The 10,971-nt window shown below is 43.3% G+C and overlaps 1 protein-coding gene across 1 annotated transcript; it reads left to right on the top strand.

The window, feature by feature from the left end:
* Window positions 1-229: 229 nt before the first annotated feature.
* LOC147464463 (uncharacterized) lies at window positions 230-3,210 on the top strand. Its single transcript, XM_086515162.1, has one exon. The coding sequence runs from the start codon at window positions 683-685 to the stop codon at window positions 2,996-2,998; it is 2,316 nt and encodes a 771-aa protein (XP_086371288.1). The 5' UTR covers window positions 230-682; the 3' UTR covers window positions 2,999-3,210.
* Window positions 3,211-10,971: the final 7,761 nt, after the last annotated feature.

Genomic DNA, 10,971 nt, shown 5'->3' with positions numbered 1-10,971 from the left:
GAGAATGTCCAATGGGTTAGAATTTGCATGCAGATCAATGGATGTTATTTTCAAAGGTGCATAAAACTTGGAAGATACTTCCCCCCCCCCCCCCCCCCCCTCCCCCCCCAAGCAACTCTCTCTCTCTCTCTCTCTCTCTCTCACACACACACACACACACTCACACACTCATTGCCTAATAAAACAATATATAGACAATTGTCTCATGTTGTCTAAAGGTGTGGGGAAGGGTAGAGGGGTGCCTGCCTCATTTATAAAGACGCTCTTCCTTGCAAGTTCCCACATAACATGAACTGACTACTTAGAGAGCTCACATACACACTCTCAGGCAAACACACACACACACACGTGTACACACACACACTTCTACCAGCCTTCCTACTGATTTTCATTGCAATTAATTGCAAGCTTTGTAGAGGGTAGTAGCAATTGGTGCTCAAGCATATCGATGTTGTGCAGCAGCAGCAGCAGCTTCCTAGCTCCCTCAAGGGATGGCCTCCAATAGCAGGACTTAATGAGCTTTCATAGTCAATCCTGCAGCTTTTCTTTCTTCTTTTTTCAGCCACACCTGATATAATCACCACTTCTTTTCCCCCTCTCCTCTCTTCTCTTCTCTTGCTTTCTAGCAAGCCTTATCCTTTGAAAATTCAAGGGGGAGCTGCAAGCTAGCTAGCAAATTAGCATGCAGCAGCATTCTATCTTTGAGCCTCTCTTCCCTGGCCTCCAATTGGCTCCTAAAATGGAGCTCATGAGTATGGAAAGGCAAGCTTCTGCCCCTCCTGCTGAGCAAGCCTTCAATATTTTAGCACCTGGCCTCCCCCATTCCTGGTTCACAGACAAAACCCCTCCCCTCTCCACAACAAATTGCATTGGTATCAGAAGAGCCAGCTCCTCATCCCTCCCCTTCTTTCATACAACTCATGCACCCATTGCATCCTCCCCTAATTTGCCCATCCATATCCCAAAGCTGAGCTCTACTCCAATAAGTGAACAAGAAACCTCAAGCTTGGAATATATTAGTGCCCAGCTCCCCAAAACTCATGATGATGGTAGCGTCGCAATCAAGCTCCTCTCATCCATCACCAAAAGCCTCTCCAGCCCTTCCCTACACCTGGCAAGCTCCAAAGAGGTAGCAAGGGAAACCTCCTACCAAAAGTCTCTTAAGCTCAAGCATATGAAATTGCAGCACTGTGCAGAGGCACTCGGCATGGAGAGCTCCGACTCTTTGTGGTCGTCGACATCGTCATTGTCGGCTGGCAATGGTGTTATAAGCCAAAGCATTGAGCAAGCGAAGCCTGACATGATTGGGAATCTCTCTAGCTGGCCCTCCAGTGTACCACCCAAAATAACAAATCAGGAATACTCTCTTCCATCAGTGAAATCAGCTCCCAAACTTAGTGCTCCTCCCATGATGATGACAAGCCAACGTTCTAAGTACATGAGATGTACATCTTTCCCTCCACCCCTCTCCCACACTTTGCCAGCCTCTCCCTTCTCAGCGTGCGATTCTCTTTCTCTTTCGCTCCGCTCTTATCGACAGGACGGGCGATTAGTTCTCAAGGAGGTGATGGTCCCAAGCAAGAATTACTTCCAAGCCAACCGAAGGGATGGCCGCCTTACCCTCCACGTGCTCACCCGGGATCTGGATGAAGAAGAAAAAGATTCAGGCAGGCAATATCATGAGCACCAGGGGCTACTTAGAAGCAGTGAGTCATGTCCTGGACTTGCAGATGCTATGTTGATGAATGAAGAAGAGATGAAACTGAAGGAAAGCATGATATCATTAGATCAAACAACTCAATTGGAGGTAGGAAATTATGGCAATGAGATAGTTTGTACTAACACCAATATTCACCCATCTGTTGAGGGGGCATCTGTAAAGGCAAGTGTACATAATGTTGAGCTACTCATGACTAGGGATGCCACTCAACTGCCTAATATTGCTGCTAAAGTAGTGACCATGAAAAGAGTGTGCATTGCTGCGCATGGTGGCGATCAAACCTTTGCCAATACTGGTGTTGCAGAAGCTACTAATTTTCTCAACCTCAGAAGAATGCAGTGCAATATTCATTTTGAGCCACACGGCCACCTGCATCGCCTTGGTGATTTGGCTTCTCGCAGTGTCATGAGCAATATCCTTTCCAATGTAATTGCCTTAACATTGCAAACCACTCACTCCAAGTTCACTCTGCAGAAGACACAGGTTATCAACTCCCTTCATTCTCCAAGATATCCTCTCCCATCGTCGACACGCCCCACTGATCAATTAACCGTTCTTCGTCCCCCTGGTTACAAGAGACATCTATTGGCATCAAGCCATCATGATATGAGCACCCTTCCAGAGTCCAAAGAAAACTTCATCTGGGAAAGTAATTTACTGCCATCATGTGTGGAAGCCTCAGCTAGTCACAAGAGCATGCGGAGAGGCGTTGAATATGACGCCTCTAGTTTTGTTCTGGAAGAGTTGGATGCAAATAGCTTGATGAAGTTGGTTACTGGGCTGCCAATAGTAGGAGTAAGGTGTGATGTAGGAGAATGGTGTACTCTTGCAGATAGAAGGAAACCTTCCAATGGATTAGATAACAATAGCAAGTTGACTGAGACATTTCCCAGTGATATAGATGCTAGCACCATACTGGAAGCATACAATGCTACGGCGCGTGTAACGATGGGTGGAGGAGTGATGGGTGGAGGAGTGATGAGCGGCCAAGCCGAATACATTGCAAACAACATCGGCAATGGAATAAATGCTCAGCATGGCTTCATTAATCATCATGATGAAGAGAAAGTTGGCATTGGCATGAATGAGGCCAGCAAAGAGGCTTCATTATCCTCTAATCTGTACTCAGCTTCAGCACTACCCTCAGCTCCTGCTTATTTGCAGAGTGATGAATGGCTACACACCCTTCATTGCAAGGAGCTCTCTGATAGGAACAAATTTGGCATTTGTAGCTTCATGCAACCCCACTCAGCTAATTGTATTGCCACTAGATCTTAACTTCAATTAAGGTTAAGCTGCTCCATGCAAGCAAGCTCTGATGCTCTCATATTGTAACTAGACTTTGTTTTCTTTCTTTTTAACCCCATCATAGATCCCATTTTTGTTGCTTTTGTATCTACATCAAGCTTAACCCCACCATAATTTAATGTTCACTGACTTTCTAATCTTATATTGAAAACTCCTAGTTGCATGGGGAGCATTTTCTACCATTCCAAATTTTCCTCTATGTTCTCTTGCAGTCCCCCTTTCCAATTGTCAACTTCTCATGTTTGAATTGATGAGGGCTTAGTCCCCCTTTCCAATTGTCAACTTCTCATGTTTGAATTGATGAGGGCTTGACTGTTGTCAAATACATCTAGCTCACATGCCCCTCCATCCTTGCTATTCTATGTTATGCTCTCTCTCTCTCTCTCTCTCTCTCTCTCTCTCTCTCTCTCAACTCTCCTCGCCGGCTAGATCTTTAAGGTCTCTTGGTCTCTCTCTCTCTCTTTCAACTCTCCTCGCCGGCTAGATCTTTAAGGTCTCTTGGGATAGTTTCCTTACGACGTTAAAACAATCTTCTTCTTCTTCTTCTTCTCTCTCTCTCTCTCTCTCTCTCTCTCTCTCTGTGTGTGTGTGTGTGAGAGTGAGAGAGAGAGAGAGAGAGAGAGAGAATGTGGAGTAACAATGTTGTTTGAAGTTTGAGTGATTTACCTAATGTTAGTGGATCACCACCGTGACAGACATTTGTGCACTAACATATCTATATCGATATCAATATACATGGAGTCTCGAGTTCAAGACTAATCGGATGGATCTATGAAAATGTTCCTAGGATGTAAAATATTCTCTTCTTCTTCTTCTTCTTCTTCTTGAAGTGTGTGTGTGTGTGTGTGTGTTGCACCTCTACATCTCCAAGATTAAGACAAGAGGCCAGACAGCTGAACCATATTAGAAAACCCAATAATCAATCATTATCATGTCCCCCCTCTTTTTTGGAGCACATCCCTTTCCTTTGTGGAGTACCAAGTAGTTGTTGGCACGTTTTTAATCAAGAAGAGCTCTGTCTCTCTCTCTCTCTCTCTCTCTCTCTCTCTCTGTCTGTTGGCCCTTGCTATGATGAGGACGATGAAGCTTACAAGGCCTCGTGACCGACCACGTAAAGAGCATCAGCCCCAGACTTGATGAGAAAAAAATTCACACAAATTTTTTTAAGGGTATCTCTCTCCTATTCTTTTTGTTAAAAATTTGCACCTTACAGTATACAAACGTGACACATGTACACTTCCTTATTAATTTCCTCCCTAATCTAAAAGATCAACTTTCCAAAAAAGAAAAGAGAACCCCCAAACAAAAAAAAGGATTTTGCAAGGAGGGATTTTATAGTGGAGCTTCAATGTATGGCAAAAGCGTGTCCCGACTTATAATCGTGCCACTTGGAAATCCAATAATCCTCGCTAGGAGCAAGAGAAAAAAGGAATATTCCCGCTAACATATTGACAGAAAAGGTGTACGAATGTGGAAAAACAGGTCAAATATCAAAATTTCCTCTCTTTGTAGCTGTGGCAAAGAGTGTACGTTAACGATTTTTCCCGAAACATTGGAACTTAGTCTAAATCTTTTCGAGGGCAGTGGTGTTATATTTGGCATGTATAACGTGATTAATCAACCAAAAAGAAAGATACGGATACACGTATGGGCTGAATATATAAGATTTTCCCAAAAGCAAATGCCATTAGCGAGAAAATTAAAGGGTGAGAAGGCTAGGGTTTAGATACCTACCACACCCCCCCCCCCCCCCCCCCCCCCCCCCCCCCCCCCCCTTTTTTTCCCATGTTTATAAGTGACACGGGGTGGGAGTTGTTGGATCTACGGCATGGGTGTCATTTTGGGGGGGGGGGGGGGGGGGGGGGGGGGGGGAGGGGCTTTGGATCGTCGGATGGATCAACGCAACGGCGGAGGCAAGGATCTATCGCTTAATAGTCACAATGCTTTCAACTTTGCATGGTGGAGATGGGATCAATGGTGAATTGATTCTCCGTCATAGATCCCATGACTCTCACCCGTGGCTTTTATAGATGAGCGCCCGCGCCCCGCCCCCCCCCCCCCCCCCCTCCTCCACAATTTGTGAGTTTGGAAAAGAAAAACGGGTTGAAGAATATATCTTATCCATAAATCTCTCTCTCTATATATACAATTTGGGACGAATCTTTTAATATTTTGCTAGAATGAAACCTTAATCTCTTTCATTTGATTTTGGGCAGGATGCAATATACTTCTGTTGAAAATCTCATCTCGACGTTTGGAGGACATCATTCATGTCTCAATAAGCAAAAGCAATCATTCTACCCTTGAAATCTTCTACTTTAAAGAGTAAATATATATTTGGCTCCAACTCAATATTCTCTCCCTCAAAGAAAGCATTCCATCCGTGCATTTCAAATAACCATTTCAAAGAAAGCATTCCATCCGTGCATTTCAAATAAATTAAACAACCATTCTCTCCTCTTCATTAGAGAATTAGTGTGTAGTGCATCCTCTTTTCTTATTTTAAGGAGCTCTTTCTTGCATTACGAGAAAGTAAGTAACTGGTTGAGCTTTCCATAGCCAGTAAAGCACACCTTTCCTTGTCATATATATATATATATATATATATATATATATATATATATATATATATATATATACACACACACTAACATAATATGGTGGAAGAGAGAACCTTTTACACATGTCAAAATCTGCGACATGAAGGTTAAACTTCGAAACTGAGAGAAGCCCCGGTGCACACGATAAAGAGGGAGAGAGAAAGAGAGAGAGGCCGTCAAAGGTGGCCGGCCATACTAATAAATAAATAAATATATATATATAGCCCTTCTTACAACATTTAAGCTACACTAACTAACCCTCTTCCAATCTAGCATGCCATCCCTAACTAGGCCTTCGTGCCACAAACTCAATTGAATCAAGTGGAAAGGGTGCCCCTGAATTAGAGAATGCTACATTATGGTTTATCCTAGCCGCACAAGAGGGACTCAAAGACGATTCAAATTTCCTACCATTTGTAACAGTTTTTTGTGGATCACATAACCCTCATATCCTAGTAGATTCATCCAATTTGTTATTGTTGCTGAATATGATGTTATATATCGATCACAAAGACACCTTTAGTCAACTCATACTATGTGTTGGGTTGTTTCGATAAACTTTCAAGAGAGCCTTCCATGGAGGTCCTCTTTTATTGTAACAGTTCAAAATCAAGCTTACAAGCAAGAGCGGGGGATGAGTGAACTTTAGAACCTAATCAATTCTCTGTTTTCCTTGAAAAGATTTTATGTTTGGACTCCTTGTAAATTATAGGAAATATTTTCAAAAAAGTTTGAAAAATCCACAAAAAAAATCGCTCCTTTTTCAAGCAACTAGTGTTATTGCTTGCAAGTCGATAGAAAATTTCAAAGAGAGAAAGTATTTGAATCATTATAACCCAACCTCCAGAGAAAATCATTTCAAGCCCTTTTCACAAATACTCTCTCGTATTAATTTTGAATTTGAGGCTTGCAAGTGGTTGCTTCTCTACAAGATGGGAATTTGAATCTACACAGTCTATAGAACTTTCCAACAAGCACTTACAATGTTTTACCCTCTCCTTAAAAGAGATGAGTCCCCGGATGAGTCTTTACTTTGGAAGGCTGGAATGACCTTGAAGTAATGTTGTTGGGCATGCACTATGAAAATCTTCAATTTTTTTTATCACGGCCTTTTATTACGTTTTGGAGAGAGAGAGAGAGAGAGAGAGAGAGAGAGTGAGTGAGTCCAAAATCAGCTTTGTGGAGGGGGGGGGGGGGGGGGGGGGGGGGGGGGGGGTTGCCTCGCTATTTTTGCATTCATTACCGCGACATTTGCCTCTGTTATTGTTATGAAAATTATCGCGTTTATTCCCGAAAATCGCTTTAACGCCTAAACGTTTAAATTTTCGCTTAAACATTCAAATTTTAGTGTTTCTCTTTGTTTTGGTGTTTCCCTTCCCCTAAATCAAAATTAAAGAACACTATATGATTTTTTAAAAAAAAGATATGAAAACATAGAACAATAGTTAGCTATGTGGATAAACATGAAACAACAAACCATCCTAAAGTAATGCATGCGGGTCTACGTAAAGAAAACATTGTTAGAGATAAGAAGCTAACACTATAAAAGGAGTTGTCTATAACTGCGTCCATAGCCGCGGAAAAACAAAGGAAAAAGGAGAGAGAAAAATTTACGGGAGCGGCAATAACCGCGGCTATGGATGCGATAATAGTTACGGCAATATATTCGCTACTATTACCGCGCTACTTCTCGCCTCTATTACCATGCTTATTGCCGCTACACGGCAATTCAAAAATAAAGGTGCTCATTTGGGCCACCCAATTATGGGTGGCCCAAATGAGCACCTTTATTTTTGACTTGCATAAAACAATGAAACATCAATTGTTTTTTGGAAGAGTATAAAAAGTACCAAAGAATTGAAATTGAATTTCCTTTACTTTGACAATTTAAAATGCAGAAGATCAACAAAAAAAAAAGATCAACTATGCAGAAGATCAACTATTTAAAAAAGTTACAATAAAAAGTAAATAGTTGTATATACATTGTGCCACATTGGAACTTTACGAAAGTTTGGACAAAATATTTTTCTATCTAATCCTCCTCTATCTCATTGTCGTCCAGAGGCACGTATGCTTGGTCACTTTGACTCTACATAAACCCAAACCAAATTAAACAATTATCAACAGCTCAAAACAATTGATACAAAGTTACTTGTTTAAACTTACCGTTTGTAGTGATCCAACCGTCGCGTTGAATTGCTCGCGAAAGATGTGGTTGTTTTCGAACAACCATCACCAAGTATCAAATTCTGTATGTCGCTCCCGATACTTGACCATCTCTCTGGTTGGTCAAAAGATAGTGATATTTTTCTAAGTTAGCAATAACAATACCAAATCATCAACTACAATCTTTATAATCACCGACCGATGTTATAATTCAATTAATCTTACATATTTATCGTTCCAAGCTCCCTTGTCTCCTGAGCCATAGTGCGTGGGAGTTTTTATTGCGCGAGCCTCGCGTTCTTGTCTGTATGATGAGTCCGCAGCTTGATCGCTCTTTTTTTGAATTGCCCATTTCCACTCCGCGTCTGCCATGTTGCAACTGCGGTAACCCCTGTCTGGATCTCGGACCTGGTTGGTTGCTGCGCGCCGCACACTGGACTGCTTGTTTTTCATAAATGTCTTTATGTAGCCCTCCAACCACTGTTGTGAAAAATGTTGATCGGGGCGTTTCAAAATCTAGCTAACAGAGAGTCCTTAATGTACCGTGCATGATCGGATAGTTGGTCTCTAAACTTTATAAAACAATTCTTATACGTTGAATGCATAAGAATTTGTAGATGGCGTCAAAATGCCCTGCCCTGTGCTGTGCCGAAGTCCATCTCCACGCCATATTTAACCCTGGAGAAGCGTCCATGCGCGTATGACACGGGTGCGTCACAATCCTCGTCCTCTACGTCAACGGCGGCACGCTCTGAAAATGGGGACTCCGTTCCCCTGCCACCAAAATATGCGAAACCACAAGATCCGCCGCCGCTTCATCTCTCACGGTGCTCGCTGCCCTGAGACGAACGTCGACGTACGCTGCCAGAGGAAGTCCGTCGATGATGTTCTAACGAAGAACGAGTGCAATGGAGTGGCGTAGGACCCTGTGATGCCATGGAAGTGGGACCCTGGAATGCAAGGGGAGTAGGACCCTGGGATGGAATGGGAGTAGGATGATAGGAAGGGGTTGTAGAGTGAGGAGTGGGACGCTGCAATGCAAGGGGAGTAGGACCCTGGGATGGCATGGGAGTAGGACGATAGGAAGGGATTGTAGAGTGAGGTGCCGTCGGTGCGAGACTTTGTAGGTAAGGAGTCCCTCCCTCACTCCCCCATGGTGTAGTTTGCGGAGAAATACCGTAGGTTGCAAGCTGCTGCGGAGTGTAGCGGCCAAGCAAATCCTCCGTCGAACGGAGGTACTGCTCTCGTAAAGAGATAGCCCGCTGTAGGTCTAGATCTATGACCGGTGGAGGAACCTAAGAAGGGTAGGTGTAGGATGGCCACGCCTCCAAATAATAAAAATAAACCTATGATGCTCATGGTTTGGGGTTAAATAGCCAAAAACATTCTTTATTTCTTTGCTTGTTCTGACCGACTCAAGACTCGGGTCCATTGGAGGCGATGTCCACCGCGGGTGGGAGCCTACTTGGGATGTGAACCAACCGAAAGAAGAGCCAGCTGGCTGCTCCCCACCAGTCGGTCTCTTGTCAGACATCTACATTACAAAGAGCAATATAAGATTACGCTTTCCACCCTACTCACTCATCTATAAATATGTACACAAGTATATTAACACACAAACACGTAGATACATATACATACTAGTAGACCTAAGTAGAGGCTAGTATTACCAAAGGTCAACTGCACCTCTTTAGATATCATCACAGTCTCAATCGTGGTAGAACCAAAGGAACATTGTTCTACTCCAGGCATGAGTGGATCAATGACCGCAACACCACGATTGAAAAAGGACTATACGCAAAAGGAAGTGTTTAGCTTCGGGTGCTATGCTCCCGTACTTAGTGCCTACATACATGCATAAACAAATATATATGTACACACAAATATATATACATATACGTAATGTAACCCTCTTTATCTATCCCTAATTCTCTCTATTTCTATACCTTTCTATTTCCCCTCTTTCCCTATTTATATCTCTCTCTATTTTCCCTCTTTTCCTATCTCTCTCTCTCTCTCTCTCTCTCTCTCCCTCTCTCTCTCTCCCTCTCCCTCTTTCTATCTCTCTATTTACTCTTTGTCCCTCTATTTACTCTCTCTCTCTCTCTCTCTCTCTCTCTCATTCTCTCTATAAATTTCTATCCCTATCTCTATCTCTCATTCTCTCTTCCTATCTCTCCTCCTCCTCTCTCTCTCTCTCTCTCTCTCTCTCTCTCTCCCTCCCTCCCCCTCCCTCTCCCTCTCTCTCTCCCTCTCTCTCTCTCTCTGTCCCCCTCTTTCTATCTCTCTCTTTCTCTTTCCCTCTCTCTCTCTCTCTCTCTCTCTCTCTCTCCCCTCTATTTACTCTCTCTCTCTCTCTCTCTCTCTCTCTCTCTCTCTCTCTCTCTCTCTCTCTTTCTATCTCTATATTTCTCTTTACCTCTTTTCCTCTTTCCTTATCTCTGTCTCATTCCCTCTATTTACTCCCCCCCCCCCTCTCTCTCTCTCTCTCTCTCTCTCTCTCTATTTACTCTCTCTGTCTTTCTCTTTACCTCTTTCCCTATCTCTCTCTCTCTCTCTCTCTCTCTCTCTCTCTCTCTCTCTCTGTCTCTCTTTCTCTCTATTTACTCTCTCTCTCTCTCTCTCTCTCTCTTCTCTCTCTCTCTCTCTCTCTCTATTTCTATCCTTATCTCTATCTCTCCCTCTTTCTCATTCTCTCTTTCTATCTCTCTCTCTCTCTCCTCCGCCCCCCCTCTCTCTCTCTCTCTCTCTCTCTCTCTCTCTCTCTCTCTCTCTCTTTCTATCTCCCTATTTCCCTCTTTCCGTCTCCCTCCCTCTCTCTCTCTACCTCTTTTCCTCTCTCTCTCTCTCTCTCTCTCTCTCTCTCTCTCTCTCTCTCTCTCTCTCTCTATTTCTCTTTACCTCTCTCTCTCTCTCTCTCTCTCTCTCTCTCTCTCCTCTCCCACTCTATCCGTCATTCTCTCTATTTCTGTCCCTATCTCTATCTCCCCCCCCCCCCTCTCTCTCTCTATCCCTCTCTATCTCTCTCTATTCCTCTTTCTTTGTCTCTCTCCCTCTATCTTTCTTTCTATTTCTCTTTCTCTCTCTCCATTTATCTCCCTCTTTCTCTCATTCTCTCTCTCTCTCTCTCTCTCTCTCTCTGTGTGTGTGTGTCTCTCTCTCTCTCTCTCTCTCTCT

The sequence above is a fragment of the Adiantum capillus-veneris genome, chromosome 1 (genome assembly GCF_014529385.1).
Source record: "Adiantum capillus-veneris isolate H3 chromosome 1, ASM1452938v2, whole genome shotgun sequence".
Taxonomy (NCBI): Eukaryota; Viridiplantae; Streptophyta; class Polypodiopsida; order Polypodiales; family Pteridaceae; genus Adiantum; species Adiantum capillus-veneris.
This window is presented reverse-complemented; position numbering and strand designations above follow the sequence as displayed.